Below are 26024 nucleotides of genomic sequence, written 5' to 3' on the forward strand. Positions count from 1 at the left end.
TGGGGGATAAATACAATATATAAAAATCTTGGTATGGAATTTTTAATTGGACTATACCATTATGTTTCCATTCCAACTTTAACATTATGCTTGATATGAGCATGCCATAGAAGGATAGAACATCACAGAGCGCCAAGATGATAGAAAAACACAGTCTAGGTGTGCACGCAGGGAGCTTATGGGAGGCAGCATTTTTATTTAAACAATCTCTGCAACCAGGGAGGGGGTGAGCAGTATATGCGTATAGACCTCTCCTTCCTCAGTGATGAAGGACTTTATAGTGATCATTCTAAAAACTTGAAATTAGTGGTATATGACTATGACTGCGAGGGGTCAGAAATGTGAGACGGACGCATCAGTTGAGTTTTCTTACAAGTCACCATTTTGGTAAATAATAAGGGGTGAGACAAATGTCTTTCTTTCCCTAACCTAACCAGGATTTCCTACTTAACAAATTCAGGGGCCAGGAAAGTGACCTAATATCTAAGAATATCTACCCTTCACACGAATACATACAAAAAAATCATACAGGAATTATCTGGATGCTTAAACTTCACACATTAATGTATGAATTCAAACACAAATGTTGTAAACAGGAGTCTTTGTGACCAGGATTGGATCGCCTTCCCCTGGATCAAGTCAGGATGTTTCAAACCAAAGTTCAGTTTCAGGAAAGTTCTTTTCACTAGCCAACTTCCATTCCAGGTAGAATACAGAGTTTTGTTAATCCAATATGTCCTTCACTTGGCAAAGTGACTATCTAAGATCCAAAATAGTTTCTCACTCCTAAGACAATAGTTATTGCTTTTACAACCTTCTGTTTGGCAAACCAAACAGACTCTCTCTTCATGTGTCAAGTCAAAAGTCCACATACATGTTCTTTCCTCTGAAGGCCGATCACTTTATCCTTTTGCATTTCTTCTTCATAAGCAACACTATTCAGAAAGTTATACTTTAGCCAGGATGATTACACAACAGTTCATCAAAACATGGTTATACTACAGTTCACCAAAACGCAGTAGTGGAACTGCCACCTCTTTTCCACCACAACCTTCTACCACCTTCACAATACTACAAATCATCTTCTTCCTGGTCTACTCACCTGCCAGGACTAACCACTACTTGTACCTTTTCTGGTGTACTCGCCTGCCAGGAAAAAAACCCTCCTACTACAACTCGTACTCTGTGGTGAGGCTTGTTCCAAACTTCCCTCACGTAAATGCTCAATGGAGAAAGTTGAACTGACATGGCTTCGTGGGTAAGACTTTTGACCTGGAATACAATTGGTTTACAACTTTTTCCACAAGTATACTGTTACAAAAGGACAATGATTCTCACATCGAGCTGTTTGCCATAGGCAATGCAGGTTACAGTTCTCTCCCCCTTGATTCTTTAAATAAGGAGATCTTTTCTCCTGCCTTCTCTGATTTCTTTCTAAACAACGTATTTGCTGCTGGTAATGTAGTTTAAAACTTTCTCCCACAGGGTATCTTGTTCTGGGACTGCTGCATTCAAATGGCCTTGATGTCACTCTCAGCTTTCCTTAATTTTGGCAATGTAGGTTATAATTCCTCTTTAGGAAATTTGTATCCCATTTTTTTTTATTGTTGCCCCTTTCTAGCTTTGACAATGTGGGTTAGAATATTCCCTTATTGGATATGTCCATTTAGGTAAGTTGTACTCACTTTGCCTGATTATTGCCCGCTTTTGGCTTTGGCAATACGAGTTACAATATTCTCCTATTTGACCTATTTTGATAGGAGAGCTGTGCCAGTTTGCCTTAATTTAAAGGTATGGTACTCAAAAGGTACATTTCTACACAGCGATCGACTTCAGAGTGCCCCAGGGTCACTTATATTAGGCCAACTCACCGGTATATCCTGATGTCTTCTTCTGACTCACTGCTTGTGCTTCTTTGTCAGGACTTCCCTGGAGTTTGACAGCTCCGGTCAGCCTTCCTCTGCTCGCACTGTCTGTCAATGGAGCTTTCACCACTCAACACGCACCCAGTGAAAACTTCACACTGTGGCGAGATGCAGGACACGGAGAGCTTCTTTCTCCCTCGGGACAGCTGGCCTCAATACTGCTTCCTGTGGTGTGACCGCTGCATTTTCCAGGAACCCAACCTCTGCTATGTTCTCTGCACGGCGTCCCACTGTCAACACAGCTGCGGCTCACACTTCTGCTTCCTCCTCCTGCTAAGGCTGCTCCTGCTTGGCCTGCACCTGAAAGGCCTTTAAATGTTTAAAGGTCCCACTCAGGTGTAGGTCATTACAACCAGTAGACTGCTCATTACTGTCTGGTAACTCTGGAGCCCTCTTCCTCGTCTCAGTAATAAGAGCTCTATGGAACTTGAAGTCCAAATGGTTTTCTCTTATTTTTATAATCCAAACACAATGTAGAAACATAGCTATTTAAATTATTTGTATTAACTCTATGTCCCTTATAAACATTGTTTTCATGTTTGGTACCTCGGGTAACTCTGTAAGGGGAGGCCCAACTGTGACAACAGGCCATTAAATATTCAGGCATTAGGGAAACCTCATCCTCAGTAGAGGACGAATAACAGGTCTGTCCCAACGGAGTCACCACATTCCCTTGACAGCCGTCTCCTCCCACGTGATCCTCCCTCCTAAAAGCACCCCCTGTTTTAGGATCAGGTATCGACTGCCTTCCCCTGGCCATATAGAAGGAGACTCTAGGCTGGGATACTGTGATGACTCTGCAGGATTTATCACAGCACCTGGCAGGCTATCCATGTATTGCCCTCAACCCATGATCAAGTGAGACAATGGATGTTTGACAAGTAACTTCTCAAAGATGATTATTGGTAAGTGAATTTTAAAGATGAAATGATCTTACAACTGCATACGAGGTGATGTGGGACACCTGGCAGACATTTTACATTGGATTGTGATATCTCATACCATTCGGTTCGGCAAGGCTGACCGGGGCAGAAAACAGCTAATGGCAAAGATTAAAAAGCTGGAAACAAACAGGGAGGTGAGATTCAACAGGGAATGAAAGTAAACAGGGATAGAGGTGAACTGGCACCCCAGTGGGTACAGGAAGAAGGACTGGAACTCCAATTTTGCCAATATAAAGATGTTTAATTTGAGGAAGAGGGTAAGTGGCACAGCGAGTAGAGCGCTCGCTTTGACACCTGTGCAGAGCCTGCTGATGCAGGTTCGAATCCTGGCGGCACCAAACTCAGCCTTTCATCCTTCCAAGGTCGATAAATGAGCACCACACACCGCGGGTAAAAATAAGCAGCGCTCAGATACCTGAGGGTTTGTAGCACTATATAAATGCCAAATTACTATTATTATTATTAAGAGGGGTACAGTATTGTCATCCGTAGGAGAAGATGGAAAAGATAGGTATAGGATTTAAGCTGTGAGAGGCATTGATGGATATCTGGTCAAAGATAAGGGACCCATGTAAGGCAAATGTATCCAGTTGGAAGTGGCATCTGTGGAGTGTGATTTAATTTTTACAGTGCTAATACTCTCTCACCTTATGGTTGATCAATAAAGGATGCTTAAAGACATAGGGCCTCATTGCAAGTTGGTTGGTGCAGTATTAACATGCCAGTATTAACGTATACTGGCACGTTACCTCATCGGCCATCTACAAGTTTGCCAGTGAGGTGGCGGAATGACCTGCAGCTATCAGCTGGAGGTCATTCCTCCAGCTTACTGGCAAGAATCGCTCGTATTACAGGCGCCGGTAATACAGACAAATCCCCAATGGAGTCCAATGAGACTCCAGGAATGGGGATTTACAACGTCAACCAGCACACGTAATCTGGCAATAATACCACCAGAATGAGTGCCAGTAAGTTATTCCATTTGTTGGTATCCTGGCAGATTTACCACCAGGGCAATGAGCCCCTGCAAGAGAAAGGTTGTGACAGCTATGAAGGGCTTCAGAGATTGCAAGGCAGCTGAAGAAAACAAATTGATGCTTGATATAAAAAATATACATACATATTATTGAGACATTAGTTTCACCATTTCCCCAACAATTCGAAGAGATGGGTAAATGTATCTGTCTACCACGGTCATGTCTATGGGCCAACATACTCGTCTTCCTAAAAAGGGTAAACATAAGAAACTACTTGATCCCCAAAGTCTCGCTAGGGATGAGCTTAATTTCGACTCCAAACTGTGACTCTCTGGAACTGTCTTCCATGTCATATCATCAACATCCAAGCCCTCATTGGCTATCATGAGCACACCAGCTAGAAATACTACACTACACAGGCAGCCTTAGGGCAGCTGACTATGTCTTAGCCCACAAACGGAGCATGTAATATAAGCCTAATGTAGCACACATACAGCACACCTAAAGCACACTCTCTTCCATCCGGACATTCGCTGCGAGACACGCTAAGAGCACTGTAAGGCCATGTCATTGACAGCTGTGTTCTAAGTAAATGCCACTTAGCATAACTTAACAGAAAAAGAAAGATAGGAGAAACATGATTTTCTTCGCGTCCCTTCCCTGTCGCACTGCAGCACTGACTGGAATATGACAAATCAGCATGAATGTGGGATTGCACATGGAGAGGCCATACATGACATGAACTCCTACCATTTTAACTGGCTACTTCTCGCACGCAGTCAGCACGGAGGCGCCTGCGATTCATTCATGGCAAGCAAGCCAAGGTTTCGTGGTGTACGCAATACACTATTTAAGGTTGATGTCCTCACCCTCAACAACACATGAGTCACCCAACTTTCATTACCGAGCCATGTCCTGAGCCATGGCTCGGGATCAGACATGCCGGCGGTGCCAGTTTCGCCCGGGGGGGGGGGGGGGGGTTGGCTCCTTCAAAGAACTGGCGACACAAACAAAGGACACTGGCACCAGTGTGCTCCAAACCCTCGTGTGAGGCAGAAGGAGCTATTTGCTTCTCTGCATCGTTTTGAGACTTCCATGGAGATAACATTGCATGAGATATTAAACCACTCAAGGCCAAAGCTAAACCACATCACACTCGCTCTGCAAGAAAAAAAGTCGAAAAGTAATCTATGGAGCAGAACTCAGCTCGTAATAACAATAAAGCAAGCAGCCCCGGGCGCTTCCTCTCCTAGGCTCATTAACTTGCAAGAGTCCATTGTTCAGGAGCGGCGAACTCAAAGCAGGGCCTGGTGTTCTTTCAACATCTGTGCTGCCTTAAAACAGTGTGACAGGGTAAAATACCAAGAGGTAGCATGCAGAGAAAGCCGAAATAAACAGTTTACAGCCCAGCTGTGGCAGCCACTCAATCAAGCTCAACGTTAGAGTTCTTGGCTAGAAACCTCAGTCTTGAGAGCTGAGCTACCAGCTTCACTCGCAGGACACCAGAGGGCGAGGAGCTGTAGCATTCAAACCTGTGGCTTCATCCCCAAAGTGAGGAAGACAGTGTTGAACCAAGCCTACCAGAGGGTTGACGTAGATACTAACAAGCGGTAGCAGCACGCCTCCATCTGCCCGGCCGCTCTGTTGGAAATAACAAGCCGGCTTGGATAAGCACGTACGTGGCCACCCACTGAGGTGTGGCACGCTCGGCGTGCATGCCTGGCACGGGCCGTACATACTACAAGTGCCTGCAGGGGCTTCCTTCAATGTTGTGCAGAGTTCCAAATGCCGCGCAGAGCTAGGGTAAATCTTTTCATCCGGAGACTGCGTATCGACAGCCCTCCAAACAGTGCCCCGCTGTCCTCATTCGATACTCATGGACCCCCTTGCCAACATTCACAGTGATTTGGAACTGTGAAGGGAGGAAGCCCCTCAGACAATTCCCTCAGCACCGCCCACAGTTGGTTGGCTCAAACCAGTTGCTGCTCTGCCATCAACAATTTCACTAATTAGAAAAACAGAGTTCTGGCTCCTGGAAAACACTGCTAATTTGCTCAAACCAGGCAATGTTACTGTGGTTAATTGGAAGGGTTAATGTAAGTTTACATTGAGCCACTGTGCTGGCATACGGTGGCCTCTTTAACGAAAGCCAGTGCAATTCATTGCAAATGGCACTCTGCCACCTTAACGAAATTGTTTCTGGCTAGCTCATCCATTATTAACCTTCTTCATGTTGCAAAACATCTTCTCTGTTTGAATAAACTTCTTTCTGCTAAGGCTGGAAACGCTCTCACTTTATGGCCGGTGATCTTGTGGCACACAAGACATTTCATTTTTTCCTTTAGGCTTTAACAAGCTTATTTTCACCATTTGCCTTTATTTGTGTAGTTTTTATTACCAGCATGTTGACTATTGTTGTGCACTCCACACATTGAAAGCTAAAGGAAATGTATCGCAGGGAGGTGGAGTGATTCGTTCAGGATCACACATTGTGGTCTACGCTGAAGCAGGGATTGTAATCTTCCTCTACTTGGTTAAACATTGGAAGCTTTTGAACACGTCTGCAGGTAGACTTGTGTCAACGCTGGAATACTGTATTGTTGCAGTTTAAATTGAGAAGTAAAGGTGTACATGTGGTCCAGAGCAGCACACACATGAAATCCCAAAATGCCCAAAGTTTCATTTCAAAATGTATTGTTTATGCCCTATGTTTACCATCAAATAATAATACAAGATCATGTCTTACATTCTAGTGTCAGCAGGGTGGCAGAATGGAAGGCTTAAGGGAGTGCCTGCAACAGTCCCTGGGGGATTTTGATGGGTCCAAATGGAACCTTCGATTCTCTGTCAGTTAATCAAGGTCAGGACTAGGATCCCACTTTGATCCCTAACACTGTGGGACTCATAATGGTAAACATGTGCTACATTAAATACCTTTTGTTTTCAAAATACCTACACATGTTAGGAGTTGTGACCCCTGGGATGTTATGGCATGGGCCACCTAGAATATACTGCATCAGGTGAATAACCAATATATACCCCATACAGTACTTTCTATATAATACATGAGGTGCATGTATCATAAAAACACAACTACTGTAAGGTGGTAAAAAAAACATTCTTCTGGATCACTGCTGATGTGCCAAGAGGTGAAATAACAAAACAAGCAGAACAATGCCCACTACAGCAGTGTCTCTGGATCACTGCTGATGTGCCAAGAGGAGAAATAACAAAACAAGCAGAACAATGCCCACTACAGCAGTGTCTCTGGATCACTGCTGATGTGCCAAGAGGAGAAATAACAAAACAAGCAGAACAATGCCCACTACAGCAGTGTCTCTGGATCACTGCTGATGTGCCAAGAGGAGAAATAACAAAACAAGCAGAACAATGCCCACTACAGCAGTGTCTCTGGATCACTGCTGATGTGCCAAGAGGAGAAATAACAAAACAAGCAGAACAATGCCCACTACAGCAGTGTCTCTGGATCACTGCTGATGTGCCAAGAGGAGAAATAACAAAACAAGCAGAACAATGCCCACTACAGCAGTGTCTCTGGATCACTGCTGATGTGCCAAGAGGTGAAATAACAAAACAAGCAGAACAATGCCCACTACAGCAGTGTCTCTGGATCACTGCTGATGTGCCAAGAGGAGAAATAACAAAACAAGCAGAACAATGCCCACTACAGCAGTGTCTCTGGATCACTGCTGATGTGCCAAGAGGAGAAATAACAAAACAAGCAGAACAATGCCCACTACAGCAGTGTCTCTGGATCACTGCTGATGTGCCAAGAGGAGAAATAACAAAACAAGCAGAACAATGCCCACTACAGCAGTGTCTCTGGATCACTGCTGATGTGCCAAGAGGAGAAATAACAAAACAAGCAGAACAATGCCCACTACAGCAGTGTCTCTGGATCACTGCTGATGTGCCAAGAGGAGAAATAACAAAACAAGCAGAACAATGCCCACTACAGCAGTGTCTCTGGATCACTGCTGATGTGCCAAGAGGAGAAATAACAAAACAAGCAGAACAATGCCCACTACAGCAGTGTCTCTGGATCACTGCTGATGTGCCAAGAGGTGAAATAACAAAACAAGCAGAACAATGCCCACTACAGCAGTGTCTCTGGATCACTGCTGTATTTGCCAATAGGTGAAATAACAAAACAAGCAGAACAATGCCCACTACAGCAGTGTCTCTGGATCACTGCTGATGTGCCAAGAGGAGAAATAACAAAACAAGCAGAACAATGCCCACTACAGCAGTGTCTCTGGATCACTGCTGATGTGCCAAGAGGAGAAATAACAAAACAAGCAGAACAATGCCCACTACAGCAGTGTCTCTGGATCACTGCTGATGTGCCAAGAGGTGAAATAACAAAACAAGCAGAACAATGCCCACTACAGCAGTGTCTCTGGATCACTGCTGATGTGCCAAGAGGAGAAATAACAAAACAAGCAGAACAATGCCCACTACAGCAGTGTCTCTGGATCACTGCTGATGTGCCAAGAGGAGAAATAACAAAACAAGCAGAACAATGCCCACTACAGCAGTGTCTCTGGATCACTGCTGATGTGCCAAGAGGAGAAATAACAAAACAAGCAGAACAATGCCCACTACAGCAGTGTCTCTGGATCACTGCTGATGTGCCAAGAGGAGAAATAACAAAACAAGCAGAACAATGCCCACTACAGCAGTGTCTCTGGATCACTGCTGATGTGCCAAGAGGTGAAATAACAAAACAAGCAGAACAATGCCCACTACAGCAGTGTCTCTGGATCACTGCTGATGTGCCAAGAGGAGAAATAACAAAACAAGCAGAACAATGCCCACTACAGCAGTGTCTCTGGATCACTGCTGATGTGCCAAGAGGAGAAATAACAAAACAAGCAGAACAATGCCCACTACAGCAGTGTCTCTGGATCACTGCTGATGTGCCAAGAGGAGAAATAACAAAACAAGCAGAACAATGCCCACTACAGCAGTGTCTCTGGATCACTGCTGATGTGCCAAGAGGAGAAATAACAAAACAAGCAGAACAATGCCCACTACAGCAGTGTCTCTGGATCACTGCTGATGTGCCAAGAGGAGAAATAACAAAACAAGCAGAACAATGCCCACTACAGCAGTGTCTCTGGATCACTGCTGATGTGCCAAGAGGAGAAATAACAAAACAAGCAGAACAATGCCCACTACAGCAGTGTCTCTGGATCACTGCTGATGTGCCAAGAGGAGAAATAACAAAACAAGCAGAACAATGCCCACTACAGCAGTGTCTCTGGATCACTGCTGATGTGCCAAGAGGAGAAATAACAAAACAAGCAGAACAATGCCCACTACAGCAGTGTCTCTGGATCACTGCTGATGTGCCAAGAGGAGAAATAACAAAACAAGCAGAACAATGCCCACTACAGCAGTGTCTCTGGATCACTGCTGATGTGCCAAGAGGAGAAATAACAAAACAAGCAGAACAATGCCCACTACAGCAGTGTCTCTGGATCACTGCTGATGTGCCAAGAGGAGAAATAACAAAACAAGCAGAACAATGCCCACTACAGCAGTGTCTCTGGATCACTGCTGATGTGCCAAGAGGAGAAATAACAAAACAAGCAGAACAATGCCCACTACAGCAGTGTCTCTGGATCACTGCTGATGTGCCAAGAGGTGAAATAACAAAACAAGCAGAACAATGCCCACTACAGCAGTGTCTCTGGATCACTGCTGATGTGCCAAGAGGAGAAATAACAAAACAAGCAGAACAATGCCCACTACAGCAGTGTCTCTGGATCACTGCTGATGTGCCAAGAGGAGAAATAACACAAAAAGCTGGGCAGAAAAGTGCCCACTGCAAACAGTGCCTTGGGATCACTGCGATGTGCCAACAGGTGAAATAACAGGTCAGGCAGAAAAGTGTCCACTACAAACGGTGCCTCTAGACGATTGCTGATGCGCCAAGAGGTGAAATAACAGAACAACAATGCAGGCCGAAAAGTGTCCACTAAAAACAGTGCTTCTGGATCACTGCTGATGTGCCAATGGTGTCTCTGGATCATTGCTGATGTGACAAGAGGTGAAATAACAAGACAAGCAAAAAAGTGGCCATTACTTGAATAGATAAGTAGGGTGTTTTGAAGGCAGGGCAAAACTCTTGACATACTGGACTAAGAAGATATCAATACTTTACAGAGTGTAAGTAAATTCTCAGGAATGCCGTGTACTTCAGTACCTGCAGCCCACAGGAATACTCCACCCACACCAATGCTCTTGGATAAGATACTTTGCATTATCAAACCAACCACTTTCTGATATATTGTTTTCCTTGTAAACTATTGTAATTGGATCCTGATCAAATATGGTCTTTGACTAATGACATTGTTTCTTTTTGAATCATTGCAATACATCGGGCAATGGTAGAATTGAAATGTAGTACATACAAATGATGTTCATTCTCAGAAGCACAGCAATCCCTTTGTATGTTCCCATGGAGATAATTACTGATCAAATGTGCTCAGGGGCTGTGTACCTGAATAAGTGAAAGAGGCGTGGTTTGAGCAAACGATACCTGTTCATAGATATCCACCGAGTGGGACATTTTGAACATTTACTGTATTGTTAAGGATGAGGAGGGTTCTGAAGAAGGACTGTGCCCAGTGGTGGCGGTAATGTATACAGGAGGCCGTGTTTCAATCTTGCATGCGCCCACCCCAACAGAAATGACTAACCGCGAAAAATGGTGGCACAACTATGTCATCATTATATCAAGCAGACACGCTCCACCCTATGGCAGAAAGACCAAAACTAACTATCTGCCTAAGCAACATGTTGGCATCAGATTACTCCATTGGCAGTGGGATGGGGGAAGCATTGAGGGGCTCGTTGAGCCCAAGAACATATCTAGGAGTTTGGCGGTGAGCTTGAAAACACTTTTAATGGGTCAGCTTCATATCGAGAGCTGGAGGGCACTGCCAGTCAATATTGGGTAACTGGGATAGTCAATGGGCCTCATTACAACCTTGGTGCTAAGTGCACCAACTTTACCACCATGGTGTAAACTCCGTTTACACCATGGTGGATGGCGGATTTACCGCCCCATTCCAAGGTGAGTGGGGCGGTAAATCCCCATTTCCCATTTTCCCTTCCCCATTCCCATTTTTGCCCCATAGGGCATAATGGGAGTGGGGAAGGCGCTAATTACGCCGCCGTAAATTACGGCGGCGTAATTAGCACCATGGCAGGTTAGCGCCATGGATTTTAACGCCTGCTAAAAGCAGGCGTTAAAATCAGAATCAGGCGTTAAGGGTTAACGGTGGCGTTAACCCTTAACGCCTGAGTTGTAATGAGGCCCAATGTGTGCAATTAGTAGGAAGCTGTGTATGTGCCGTAGTTAGCGTGCGATTATTCCGTGCAGGGTGGCTGGCTTTATTTCCCTGACATAGCCCCACTCACTGCCATCCCTTTACCCTCCTTTGCGATGGGTTTCATATTTAACAGATATAGGGGGCCATTTGATGACAAATGGAATTTGCATTCAGCTACATGCTGTGGGGTCCACTGAATGGATGTTCACAAGGAGGAGGGGAAAGGAATGACTAAAATAAGGCCAAATCACCTTTAATCTGAGTAAACACTGCCTGCAAATTACCCTTTTGCAGATGGTGTTTACTCAGCTGCCCATTAGCAGGTGCTAATCCAAGGCGGTCCCCATAGGAATCTGTTTGTTTGGCACCTGCATGAACATCTCACGGTGGGTCTTCCAAGACGGTGGAGGAAACACAGCCGAGATGCAAACTTTGCTTCATGCCCCCTTCTCTGCCTCGGAAGAGGACAAAAAAGGGCCGCAGTGGTAAATCTAAGCGTACACACATTATGCCTTGCATTTGGACGTTTTATACCAATCCATCCACACGAGAATGACCACCTTGGGCCTCACTACGAGTTTGGTGGTATCTGGGCAGTGAATCTACCCAGATACCACCAAACTGTATTACCGTTGCTGCCACTCGGTCAGGCAGTATTAACACCGAATTACAAGTTGCGGCAAAAGTTGAAAATCACCATTCCATGGAGTCCGACTTGACTCCATTGGGGGATTTCCCGGTGATACCGGTGCCATCTCTCAGCTGGAGGTAAGTCAGGTGCCCCACCGTCAAAATTGTAGTTGGCTGGTGCTGTAACATGCCGGTAAACGTTATTACCACCAAGTTATAACCGTACCGGCCAACTTGTAATAAGGCCCAATTTGTTCTGGTAAATTTATACAACATGCATTTTCAATCATTGTAGTTTGACATTCATTCCATTTGATTTCAAAATTATGAATGACTACCACTGGTACTTGTAAGCAAATAGTTGATGAACATACTCACGTGGGGGGTGGGATTCTCTCTTAAGCCGAGGCCTCCACCTCCACCTCCACACGTGCCTATCATCTCATAGGCACACAGTGCCGCTCCTTTGCAAGGCTTCCACCATCACTCACCTGAGGGCAAATCTTGTTGCAGACCTTCTGAAGACACTCCGATATTCTGAGCCCGGTCACTGCGTCTTCCATATCGGTGCAAGTGCACGTCGTGCAGCCATCGTCCCAGGAGCTTCCAATGGGATAGACAATGTTCTGGTGCACACAAACCTGAAAGTCGACGAAAACGAGATGAACATTAGATCAAATCTATGAAGAAACTTCAATTCCTTAATGAATAGCTGGCACAGCCTCGGCTGCATTATACCAGTTTGTAGAAACGAAGTAAAAAATATGAATATAGAAGGTACATCAATATGATTTTATATGCCCATTCTTAAAGCGCTACTGTACTTGCATATAAGAACTCAGTGTGCCTTAAATGAGTGCCGATACATGTAAACATGTACTTCCAGAAATATGTGTTAAATTGGTAAATTGGCAGAGAGCGGTATTTGACAGCCTCAAAAGATCATCACCCGAAAGGTGTTTGTACTCTACAGAATTTGGTGCTGTATTTTCAAATGCCACGGTTCCCAGGTTGCATCCATACATGTTTTAAGTGGCCAATAGGCGCAATATCCTTCTTCTTTCCAGAATACAGAAGGTCAGCAAGTGATCAGATACCTTTAGGCAGCATAAGGCCAAACACAAGACTTGGTCAAAAAAGGAATGAGAGGTGGGTGCAGTTCAAACCCCAACCAGCAGTCACAGGAATATATTTAATTATGGTAGTCTTCAAAGTAAGTAAAGAAATTTAATGCAAAATTATTGTTATTATTAAATTGTTGTACCACACTCCACATTTCCATGGGCGTCAGAGTGCACATAAAACTGGAAGACGAAAGACCGGGGACACAAGACAAATACAATATTCCAGATAGTAGTCAATGCCAGGGGGAAGATAAACGGGTGCAGGGCTTTTAGCCAGGATTGAGGTCGAAACAGTGGCGCTACACCATTTAAAAAAAAAGACAAACCGAGACTGCAGCTCTGATGCAGGATGGTAATGGATTCCAGGCCCAAAGATTGTGCCGCCAAACCTGACGAGCTTGTGCCTAGGTTGTACCAATTTGAAGTGATCCTGAGAATGCAGGAGGTGGCCTGGTATGTTGACTTGCGTCCGGTCCTTCAGGTATTGATAGGCCGTATCTGTCCGGCACTTATAAGAAAGTGTCAGGATCTTATGAGTGATCCTGTGTCTGATGGGAAGCCAATGTTCCCTTCTGGCATTGGATACATGGTTACATCTTGGCAAGCTGAAAATGGCACGCACTGTGTCATTTTGAGAGCAGTGCAGTGAGTGCAGATAAGATTGTGTAGTACCCGCCAACAAGTTGTTAAAATAATCTAGCTTTGAATTCACTAAAGCAGTGGCTAGGATGGAGCAGTTACTGACTGAGGTGAAAGGTCGACTATGGTGTAGGCGTTGTGATTTCATGTTAAGCTCAGAGTCGAGAAGTACACCTAAGGTCTTTATGCTTTTGGTTAAACTGATGGAGTTGCCGGCAAAATTGAAGTTGCTGTACTCTGGGCTGAGTTTCTTGAACCCTTTGAGCAGAAGCCACAATCAGTCGCTCTTTTTTGCTTTTATTAAGGGCTACAGAGTTTTTGCGGCCATCCAGGATGGAATGCCATTGTACACTGTATTACTGGTGGTAGAGTTCTATGTATAGTCCCCCTTGAGCTAGAAGACGACCTGGGTGTCATCAGCGTAGTTGGTATAATGGACACCGAGGCGGTCTGGGAGGCTGAGGAGTGGCCTGATGCAAACATTAGAAAGCATTGGGGCGATACACCAGCCCTGGGGAACACCACAAGTTTGGGCAGTAGGATTAGAATTTGCACAGCCAACAGAAACTCTGGAGGTACGCAGCCCAGGAAACGAGGAAATCCATTGAATTACCAAGTCCAAGCAGTGAGCCTGAGATTTTAATCTGGAGCCCAGACAAGAGTGATCGACCAAAGCAAAGGCTGCAGATAGATCTAACAACATAAGCAGGGCAGGATGGCCTAGATCCACTATGCTGGCTAAGGTGGATTTGAGATCCAGCATAGCAGTTTCTGTCCCGTGCTTAGCTCTGAAACCTGACTGGCGTACCCCCAGGATAGCATGTTTTTCAATGAAGCCCTGGAACTGTAAGTGATCTACCTTGTCCATAATATTAGGAAGAAAGGGTACATTTGTAATAGGTCGGGCATGTTTGGTTTCTGCTGGATCCAGGTTTCTTTTCTTAAGCAAAGGGGTGATCCAGGCCTCTTTCAAGGACACTGGGACCATAGCGTCACTGAAGGAGAGATTGATAAGTGAGTTATCCAGGGAACCAGTGACTCAAGGGCACCCTTCAAGATATTGGCTGAGCAGCTGTCTCCCAGACAGTATGTTGATTTCATCCCCTGGATGATTTTGTGAATTTCATCCTCGGAACATGAGGTGAAGCTAAAGGTGCCATGATTAGTTAGAGTATGGACGACGTCTAAGAGGGGTGGAGAGATAGATGTATGCCCACCATGCTCCCCTGTAGATCTTTGATCATCTGTAGGTGGTCCAGTATTTTTTAAGAGAATTCATTGTGAACTGTCTGACAACATAGTGAATCTTTGACAAGGTTGTGGTTGGAGTTTGGTTTATCCTCGAATTCATTGAGGAATTTGAACAGTTCACTAGAAGTTCAGTGAGAATTTGCAATTCTATTATTTAGATAGGATGATTTAGCCTCTATAATAGTTGTTTTAAAGTCTTTTAGTGCATCTTTATGTGCCCCCATTGATTGGGGACATGGGTTCTAATATTGAATAATTTAAATACTACAAGACAATTCCAAGCTATAATTTACACAAAACAAGTCGAGAAAATATCAAAGGAAACCAGAAACAAATATTTTAAAAGACAAAACTCTCCAGTTGAGAATTGGTGACACCGGCTGGCTGTATCTAGCTTGGCTTGTCCCTGAAACATCACTTATCCACCTTGTGCATCCTTCTAGGCCCTTTGCCATTCGCACTGTTGGATCCCCGCTGTTGGGCCTGCCCACCTCGGGGCTGCATTGGTGGTGCGGATCATATAAGTGTTTATCGTGATCTTGTTGATTTTTTACTTACGCTTCCAGAGTGTGTTCCGCCCGCGCATCAGCGTGAAGGGCATTCAGTGAAGGGCTCTAACACAGCTTTGTCTTTTATAAGCCTGTTAGAAATCTGACTTAATTGATGAGGTGGGCTGAAATTTTCTATTGTAACATGATCTGCTTGCATACATTTCCAATCCTTGTTCATATTTCCGCTTGTTTACCAGCACAGGCACACAGGTACCCTGGGCCTCAAGGGCATGTTCTAATTCCCTGAGTTACTAGATTTTCTGGGTGACTTTTCCTCCTTGCAGCCATTTGCAATAATTTTTAAATCGTTGCGTAGTAAATACACAATCAGCCGTACCTAATGCTTCTGCAATCCATGATTTCATGTATTGATAACATACTCTACAGTCTGTGCATCACTGAAAGTTAGTTAACACCTTTCTTAAACTATATGTTTGATGTTCATACCCATGAAATGATTCGTTTCTTCACCTTGATCACTCTAACTGCCATGGTGGTGTAGAGGTGATTTTCAAAAGATGTGAAAATCAGTCTTTTAGTCCGTGCTCTCTTTTTCTGTTGAATGTCATTTTTTTACAACTTCTTCCATCTGCTTCCTTATGTGTTCATGTCTTGTAAGTGCCCCTCCTGATTATAAGACTGCTATTGAGTGGACCTGTGACTTTATAGCATCTAAAATGGCCATACATTCAAATAATAATGTTTAGGGGAAGTCAATATGTACTGTTAATGTTAATGATAAAAGAAAACGAAGGAGGGGAGCGAGTTAGCGGGTATATGCTGAAAAAGTGCAAGAGAGCCGTGATGTGCTGTTGGCGGCCTCGGCCCGGTAGGTCCGTTGGCTGGGTTTGGGGTGCTTTCCATTCGGTAGCCGTCGTGTACTGTTGTGCGAGTCTGTGTGTGTTTTGTTTTGTTGTTGCAGTGTAGTGAAGTTTGTGCAATTTGTTGTGCTATAGAGATGTGGTTGTGTTTGTTTAGAGTTTGAGAGGTGTATGCAGAGGGGTGAGATTGTTAGTGAGTTGGTTATTGATTCATGATTGTACGCTTGGTCCAGGCTCGGTCAATCACATGTCAATCATTGAATCACATTTCTATCTAGATGTTACACAGACTAAACTTAAGAATTCCATCTAAGTGTGACATATGCTAGCAATCATATTTCTTTCTAGATGCGACGCAGGCTAGGTTGAGGATTCCGACAAAGTGTGGCACATGCTAACATTCACAGTTCTATCTAGATGCGACGCAAGCTAGGTTGAGGATTCCGTCCAAGTGTGGCATGTGCGAACATTTACAATTCTATCTAGATGCGACGCAGGCTAATCTTAGGAATTCCATTAAGGTGTGGCATATGCTAACAATCATATTTTTATCTAGATGTGACACAGGCTAAGATGAGGATTCCGTCCAAGTCTGGGACATGCTAACATTTACAGTTCTCTCTAGATGTGGTGCAGGCTAAACTTAAGAATTCCATCTAAGTGTGGCATATGCTAACATTTACAATTCTATCTAGATGCGACGCAGACTATGTTAAAGATTCCCTCTTAAGTGTGGCACATGCTAACATTTACAATTCTATCTAGATGTGACTCAGGCTAATCTTAGGAATTCCATTAAGGTGTGGCATATGCTAACAATCATATTTTTATCTAGATGTGACACAGGCTAGGATGAGGATTCCGTCCAAGTCTGGGAGATGCTAACATTTACAGTTCTCTCTAGATGTGGTGCAGGCTAAACTTAAGAATTCCATCTAAGTGTGGCATATGCTAACATTTACAATTCTATCTAGATGCGACGCAGACTATGTTAAAGATTCCCTCTTAAGTGTGGCACATGCTAACATTTACAATTCTATCTAGATGTGACTCAGGCTAATCTTAGGAATTCCATTAAGGTGTGGCATATGCTAACAATCATATTTTTATCTAGATGTGACACAGGCTAGGATGAGGATTCCGTCCAAGTCTGGGAGATGCTAACATTTACAGTTCTCTCTAGATGTGGTGCAGGCTAAACTTAAGAATTCCATCTAAGTGTGGCATATGCTAACATTTACAATTCTATCTAGATGCGACGCAGACTATGTTAAAGATTCCCTCTTAAGTGTGGCACATGCTAACATTTACAATTCTATCTAGATGTGACGCAGGCTAATCTTAGGAATTCCATTAAGGTGTGGCATATGCTAACAATCATATTTTTATCTAGATGTGACACAGGCTAAGATGAGGATTCCGTCCAAGTCTGGGACATGCTAACATTTACAGTTCTCTCTAGATGTGGTGCAGGCTAAACTTAAGAATTCCATCTAAGTGTGGCATATGCTAACATTTACAATTCTATCTAGATGCGACGCAGACTATGTTAAAGATTCCCTCTTAAGTGTGGCACATGCTAACATTTACAATTCTATCTAGATGTGACTCAGGCTAATCTTAGGAATTCCATTAAGGTGTGGCATATGCTAACAATCATATTTTTATCTAGATGTGACACAGGCTAGGATGAGGATTCCGTCCATGTCTGGGACATGCTAACATTTACAGTTCTCTCTAGATGTGGTGCAGGCTAAACTTAAGAATTCCATCTAAGTGTGGCATATGCTAACATTTACAATTCTATCTAGATGCGACGCAGACTATGTTAAAGATTCCCTCTTAAGTGTGGCACATGCTAACATTTACAATTCTTTCTAGATGTGACGCAGGCTAATCTTAGGAATTCCATTAAGGTGTGGCATATGCTAACAATCATACTTTTATCTAGATGTGACACAGGCTAGGATGAGGATTCCGTCCATGTCTGGGACATGCTAACATTTACAATTCTTTCTAGATGTGACGCAGGCTAAACTTAAGAATTCCATCTAAGTGTGGCACATGCTAACATTTACAATTCCATCTATAATGCCTGTAATGCAAGCATGTTTTGCAATTATTTGAATAATGCACATGATTATCTTCAAAACTGTCTTTCAGTCCATTTAAATAATGCAAACCTTAATCAAACGGATTCACTTTGGACTCTTTGTTTGGGAAATAGAGTGGACTTGGATATTGCTAATAAATCTGCTCTTTTAAGTGATTCTCCTATTTCATTAGACTGACCATTCTGCCATTCTCTATTCTTTGCTGAATCCCCCTCGTTTTTCAATTACTTCAGTTAAGGCTCAGCCTTGACAGTTGTGAACTTTAAAGAAATGTCCTCAAAATGTATTAGTTTGATCTTTTGTTCATGCCCTTTTAAATAAATCTATCTCCAACTGAGCTATCTATTCCTAATAGATAGCTCAGTTAGAGATTCTTCAACTGAGCTATCTATTCCTAAATCATTAGATCTGGGTGATTTCATCAAACCCAGGCAATGTCCATCAGCTCCTTGCTAAGCTCCTGAGGGGAACGTTGAGAAACAGAACATCTGATGCCTTAACAATGTTGTAAATATTATGTAGACACTTTGCTAAATTGACTTCATAGTTTCTGAGCCTCTTATAATCTTCATATCCAATTAAAATTGTGCTAATTGTATTTCTTCTATTCATCTAGCAATTTCTTTCTGTCAGGTGAATATCTAACTCCTACTACATTGACTGAGTCCAACACATTCAGAATGCAATACTTTAAATCACTAAACAACTCATCATGGACCATGTTTATCTAAGGTCATCTGTTAATTTTGTGCCTTTTACTGAATCTGATTTGTGCATCTTTTTCGACCACTATGAAGCCTACATCATATGCTGATAACCCCTCCTCCCCAGCTTAATTGATCAAAACTATTCCAGACCAGGTCTGTGCATTGTGGCTTCCCTTGATCAATATCCCTCCCAGACAAGGAGGAATTTTCCCTGGTTCTTCCAATAGTGAGAAAACCTGGCCTCGAACCTACAGTTGGTGCCAACTATTGGCTGATCACCAACCTGCCTTTCCTGGGCACAGTTCTGGAAGTTATGCAGCAAACCAACTTTCTCAACACTTAATTACTAACTCTCTTCTTCAGGCAGATCAATCTGGCTTAGGCCCTGGTTTACCAGAGAAACAGCTGCCCTTTAAGAGGTGGGCGATACCCTGTGTGTGCTGGATGCTAATGGCTCCCGTCTCTTGGTCCTCCTTGATCTCTCAGTGGCCTTTGATTGGTCAACCATGAGGTTCTGGTTAACATTCTATCCACCTGGATGTGTTCCTGTGATTCCTTCATGGCTTCTTTGTCTTCTTTTCTAGTCCTGCCACACACAGTTTGTGCAGTTAGATGCATCCAGATGGAATCCCCTTCCCCAATAAGTGGTATTCATCAGGGACCAAACTTATCACCAAGTTATCTAACAGCTACATGGGACTTCTGGGAGATCTGCTGTCGGTATTGGATGTTGCAGTACACCAGAATATAGATGGCACCCAACTACATCTAAAGGTGTCATGTCTGGCTGATGTTCTCCCCCACATCAAGGCTGTCTCTGTGCTATTGGGGATTGTGTCTTTTCAGTTTCTCTTAAGTTATAACCTTGCAATGCTGAATTTATTTTGATTTCCCCCTGTTCCCTTCCCCCAGGTCTTTTCCATGATTGATTGTCCCCTTCCTGTTCTTGCATTCCTTCACAGGTGTCTTTTTTCGAAGCCGCTTGGTATCAATTTGAATTCTAATTTAAACTTCAAAGGTCACATTTCTCGCCTCATCTAGTCTTTCTTCTTGCAGTTATGCCTGTTTTGCAAGATAAAAACCTGTATTCCTCCTTCAGACTTCCGCACTGCTGTATAAGCCTTAGTCCTCTCCCACTCGGACAGTGGTACACTATATTGTCAGAGCTGCCTGACTCTACATTAGCGCCTCTTTAGAGAGTTCTCCATTCAGCTTCCCGCCCAATTATGGGCAATCAGAATTTTGAACATATCACTCAGGTGCCAATCTCCCTTCAGTGGCTTCTTATTCATTCTCACTTTGTATTTTAAATGTGCTGCAATACTCAAAAAGCTGTGCTACCAGGCCAGCCTTCTTATTCACCTGATATGTTGAGTATTGCTGGAGGGTCAAGAAAGACCAGAAGTGCGATACTTTGCACTTGGATATTCCTTGTTTCAAGCATGTGCATTATTCATACCAACCCTTTTCTTAAGCAGCTCCTCTCGCTGGGAACTCTCTTCCTGCATCTTCCGTCTTCTTCCCTCCCTACTGGATTTTGGGAAGGCCTTCAAAACATCTTTTACAAATTGCTTATTATTGATTCTGTTCTGTTTATTTTATGATTAGTATTTGCATTTTTGGTTTTATTTTGTTTTGGCACGATTTTTATTTTGTTTAACTGTACTATGTCTCACAGCACAGGGGTTAGGGTTGCACTTTATAAATTGAATAATAAATAAATTAATAAACAGAATTTTCTGGGGTGGAATTGTAACCAATGAGAAATGTTAAAAAAAAAAAAATGTGCATCTGGTTCCCTGCACCTGAATCTAGGCCGAAAAACATCCCACCCAAAATTACACACAGCCAGATAAAAGGACCATATCTGTCCTGGTCAGAAAAGTTCCTTTCTGACTTAGTTGATCTTGTGGAGAAACTCTAACCAGCACGAACTCAAAAGAGTTGTACTTAGGTTAGTGCTCCACAGTGTCAAATACAATTCTGGGTTAACCAGTCCTGGAATTTCCCCAAAAGGTCTAAACTGACCAAGCCAATTGGAGTTCCTGCCAAGGTTGTACCTTTTTCAGGAAGACTATGGGGCTTCTTCCAGTCGTCTAGAAGGTTCTCTTCAGCAATATTTCAAAGGTGGCAAAAATCAACCAAAATAGATTTATTTAGCTCCTACGGTGCTCTTCCAAGTAGTAACCCCTGCTTTGGGCCTTCTACAAGCCTTGGCCTTCCTGCCTGGATCATTATGTGAGCTGACAGTTCCACAGCCACCAAAGTTGGATCTTGAAGAAAAGGTTAAAAAGAAAGCAAGGTAGGTCTCCAGCCAACACCTATGCCATTGTGCCCTGTGATAAATCATGGAGTGTGTTTTTCCAAGTCTGCTAACCATTCACGTGACAAGGCAGGGAGACCGACCTTCTAAGATGCACCTGTTTCCATGCAAAGCTAATCAGTCCAAAGTCTTCCTCTCAGTCCAGAATGTACTCATTTTAGAGGCGAGAAGCCCACTAGCAGGGGAATTTGCACCACCTTATTGAAATTTTAAGATTCAAAATGCTGACTAATCCTGGCTGATTTTAAACGGTGTCCAAAGGTGTCACTGCTTAAATCATCAGGTCATACTGTCACTTCTTTCGGGGACCTCATGCGTTGTCAGAGACAGACATCAGAGGGTCAGTGGGCATATTCTGCCATATCCAGTGGCCCTATGATTTTGGTGAATTGACATCACAGATGTGCATGTTCGGTAGCGTTGTGCGAAATAATGTCCCGTTCATTCGCGGCATCACTCTGGTAAATTGCAGAGAAACCATGCAAATATCTGTTACTGATTGCTCCAGACCTGACGTAGGGTCCTCACCTTGTCTGGAACGCAGGTGGTCCATGTACAGCCACAGTCATTGGTGAGGGAGGTTGACAGATACCCGGCTGGGCAGCTGACGGTGGAATTGGTGCAGCTGCAGGTACACTCATATTCATCGCAGCACCGGGTCTTCTTCACAGTCAGCGTTCGGTGAGGGGGACAGGTGGGAGCAGTCTTCTGTTTGCATTGGTCTTTCTTGCATGCTGAAAAACAGGAACACAGCACCTGCATGAATGACTATTTACCATACCAAAAAGTAGAAACTGGCACAGGATCAGGATGTGGTGGACCGGGATTCTGAAAAGGTCTTCTAATTCATGGCTGGCTATTGATTCGCCCCCCACGTCAGGCACATTATGCAGTTTAGGGGCAACACAGACAAAGCAAACAGTAGTATTTAGTTACATTGAGAATAAATATGATGTGGGTGGAGAATGCCACTTAGGGGTGTTTAAGGAGATTTGCTGATTGAGCGAAAGCAGTCAATGAGTGAAAGTGACTGCAGCCTGTCTGCCTTTCTTGCATGTTCTACAAGTCTCGTGGATCTTAGTTTCAGAGTTATATCCTATAGATGGAACCAGAATGATTTTTTTTTTAAACTACTTTCACAATCATTTACGTTCTGTGAGCCAATAAAGTTTCTCATTGTTTTAATCGTTCACATCTGTATGTGATCTTCACTCCGGAGTCTGAATCCCAGCAGAGCAGGGGTGGCTCTGCCTTTCATCCTTATAAGGGCCAAACATCTAACATCATTCAAACTGGATACCAATGACAACTATGAATGCAGAGGCTAGAAGCAAGAGGAATGTGGCTTGAATAGTATGTATAAATGTGATTCTGATCATTATGTATAACCATGGTGACTTCTGCAGCTGAATATGAGCACATGTTGTCCAACTGGCCAATTCTGTCCCACAAAACATTCTCACAGTTTAATTGGGCAATGATGATGTTCAAAAGGGAGGACAAAGCTAGGATTGAGTAGACCGTGCATTGTTTCCATTTAATCCCATGAACTCTAACCTTTGCGGTGACCATACCCGAACTCTAATTTGTTGAATTGGACATGTCTTACTGAAATCACCTCCTAGGCTCAAACACGAACAGACTTGCCCAGTGGTTATGGGGTGGAAACGTTTCTGGAAATGTGATGCTGGGGGTGAGCTTCCTTATTAAGTCGGGTCAGGCTAAGATCTAGTTCTGCGCCGTAAAGCAGAAGAACATCAGACCCATTGCAGCTTCCTGTGTCCACTTTGTAGTTTTCAGCCTTGCTGGTGTTGTGACATAAGACGCCTCCGTCTGGCTGCTGTCTGGGTCACCAGCCGTGCATAATGTGGCTAACTCTCCTGCCATCTTTTCAGAACAGATCGAGTGGCACCAGAGTTTTTGGCTGAAATTGGGTAAATAGGTTTTAGCATGAATTCCACCATCTGATGTCAATGCTCTAAAATCAATCCCTCGGATCAGCTACATGGGTTCCTGGTAAGAACATCAATTTGGCAGGTTTTCCCATTCAAGTCCATGCAGGTAATGCACTTCACATCACTTTGCACACATTCGATTGTTCATGATACTACATGGGTTTACTTCGCGCATATTGGACTATGTGGTAATGTATATTGGGTATTGCCCAATTTGATATAATTTACTTGACCGAATGGAAGATTTAACCAAATTCGGCCGGTACCATTGGATCAAATTGGGTAATCAATACCGAGCAGGGGTTTTGTGGGTGACCCCCACTCCCCATATTCGGTATTGATGGCCAAGGGGGTTGCAGGGTTGTCCCCCGCCTCCTGGTGGGGGACGAAAAAAAAAAAAGGAAAAAAATAGAAAAGGGGACCCTATGGGCCAACCCATGTAAGAGGGACAGAACTGACGCTGCGGGGTCCTGAGAGGCAGCATACGTCCAAAAGGTAAGTGGGGGGAGGGAGAGGGGATTAATTGGGGTGGGTACAAGGTTTTGCCAGATTTAGGAGTGCACAATTGTTTTCACGCTGCAAACAATTCCTCCATGGTCAAATCACGCATATCTGTATATTGACATGGGATCAGCTTTGCAGAATGGGGTGTTGCATAATAACAGATAATAATGCAAATATGAAAACAAATTGAGCCCTCTGTAATTTGCTGGCCTGTTCATTGAGGTTAAGAATAGGTGACAGAGTCAAATTGGAGAGGCACTGGATTTCACAAGTCAAACCAGGCTGCAATAGAGTGCATCAGAGCACATCAAATCGACCGCGTGGTATCTGGTTGCTTACCTTGGCCTGACAAATGTGTCCAGCAGCTGGTATGTTGAAAGCAGTGGTGGAGGCATGTGTTAATGCCAGAGTGCTCCTCGTGGAAGACATATAAATTCCAATTGACTATTTTGTGGGGGACAGGCGGGCACATGGAGATCTGAAAGTGGAGCAGGAGGGCGGGGGCTGGGGATCACCCTCCCAGCCACATCTCGAGCTGCCCCCCTGGTTAAAAGAGTAACTCCATCAGCACCTTAGGGATTTCCGAAAGCAGACTGCGCCTCCCTCCTCTACAGCTGCAGGCAGTGCAACTAGGGTTAGGTTGTGTGGTTACCCCATTGGTGCAGCCCCATGTACCATGGCAACAACAAACTTCCCGTGTTCCCCTGTGGAGGAAGATCCAGTCTATCAACAGTGGATAGGGAGTTTTTGCTGCAGTAGATTTTATCCAGGTACAAATCATTGAATTTTGTACAGTGTATTTTGCCTCAAATATATGTGGGCGTCCCTTTAGGTGAACAATAAATGTAGGCTGTGTTGAAGGGGGGGCAGGAAAATCTTCCAATAAAAAACCAAATATTCGATGATTTCTACTTCGATGAAAGAAATTCGAAGAAATCACAATTATCAACAGACATGGAAGAACGGTCCTGTCAGCTTCGCTGCCACTTCTTCGTGCAACGCATGGGTTCGAAACTGCTCTCGCCCTGGTGCAACATGCAACCAAGTCCCTGGTCCTCTGTTTACTAATGAGCATCACTGGCTACAGCCATCACAATACAAGAAAGAAAAGAAAAACAGCTGTTCCACTCCTGACATTAATTCAAGCATTTAAAATACTATTGAAAGTAATTGTCAGTGTTAAGTTGTAGCCTGGACTGGGCGCGAATGAAGCAGCTGCCCCCTTTGACAGTCAATCCGGCCTGCAGCCCGCGCCATGTGCTCATGCAGCGGTTCAAAGCTTGCCCGGGATTTTCCACACTTTCCCGTGTGAACATAGACATTCACCGCGTTACTGCCACTCTCCAGAACCTCACTGCATTGGAATGCGTGCAGAAAATCCCTTAGCAGGCTGGTGCACTGGCCATGGGTCCGGGACCGGTCGCGCAAGAGGCGCCGCGCAGACTACAGAAGGGTGTGCGTGTCATGCTCACTACATTACCAGCAGGGCGAAAAAGCCCTCCGCCATTTTGTATGTGAGGAAATAGTCAAATCCATGTCAAACACAATGTGTCACCAAATAAACCCTTTTATTGTTCAGAGGCAAATTGAAGTGTTTACATTGCCGATGGCAAGATGAATACCGTTTGGAAACTGCTCATTCTATATTGTAATGTCCAGTCTATCGTGTATAAACCCGAAGCAGAGCTGGTACCACTTCAATGGCCAGTAATTACATGTTATAGGGGGAATGTACTTTGGTTTAACCTTTCAGTTCACAGTATGTCACTGGGCCAAGTAAGATTGTTGTGTTTGTCCTCCCTTGTACACCGCCCTTGCCTCGTCATGCTCTGAAACACTAGTGTATGGGCGCGATATAAATAAAATTTCATACATTAATATACCAAGGAATTGACTTTTAAAGTACATGCGACCCAACAATGTAATTCGTTAACATGATCAAATGTAATGAAGAAACAGGTTTTGTGGGGGAAATGTGTAGAGAGATGAGGGTGGCAGGAGGTAAAGAATAACCTCTTAATAACAAAAAAAGTCTATTTTGGGAAAAATCGTGTTTATCAATGAATCTGAGCATTTCCTTGCAGAAGAGGAAAATCATGGAAGGATTTTTCGCACAGCTAGCAATGTGGAAAGCATGGCAAGCACACGATGCTGCAGTCCGACTCCTCTTGCCTGACTGGCCCTGGAAGCATAAA

At 43.8% G+C, this 26024-nt stretch overlaps 1 protein-coding gene across 1 annotated transcript in view; it reads right to left on the reverse strand.

Annotated features, from left to right (window-relative positions):
* VWF (von Willebrand factor) overlaps window positions 1-26024 on the reverse strand; it is a 1005270-nt gene that overhangs the window by 191509 nt on the left and 787737 nt on the right. Inside the window, exons 42-43 of the mRNA XM_069628335.1 lie at window positions 21899-22104; window positions 12332-12481 (exon numbers count right to left, since the gene is read on the reverse strand). Coding sequence (XP_069484436.1) covers window positions 12332-12481; window positions 21899-22104 — 356 coding nt within the window. The remainder of the gene's footprint in view (window positions 1-12331; window positions 12482-21898; window positions 22105-26024) is intronic.

The sequence above is a fragment of the Ambystoma mexicanum genome, chromosome 12 (genome assembly GCF_040938575.1).
Source record: "Ambystoma mexicanum isolate Mex_15411 chromosome 12, UKY_AmexF1_1, whole genome shotgun sequence".
Taxonomy (NCBI): Eukaryota; Metazoa; Chordata; class Amphibia; order Caudata; family Ambystomatidae; genus Ambystoma; species Ambystoma mexicanum.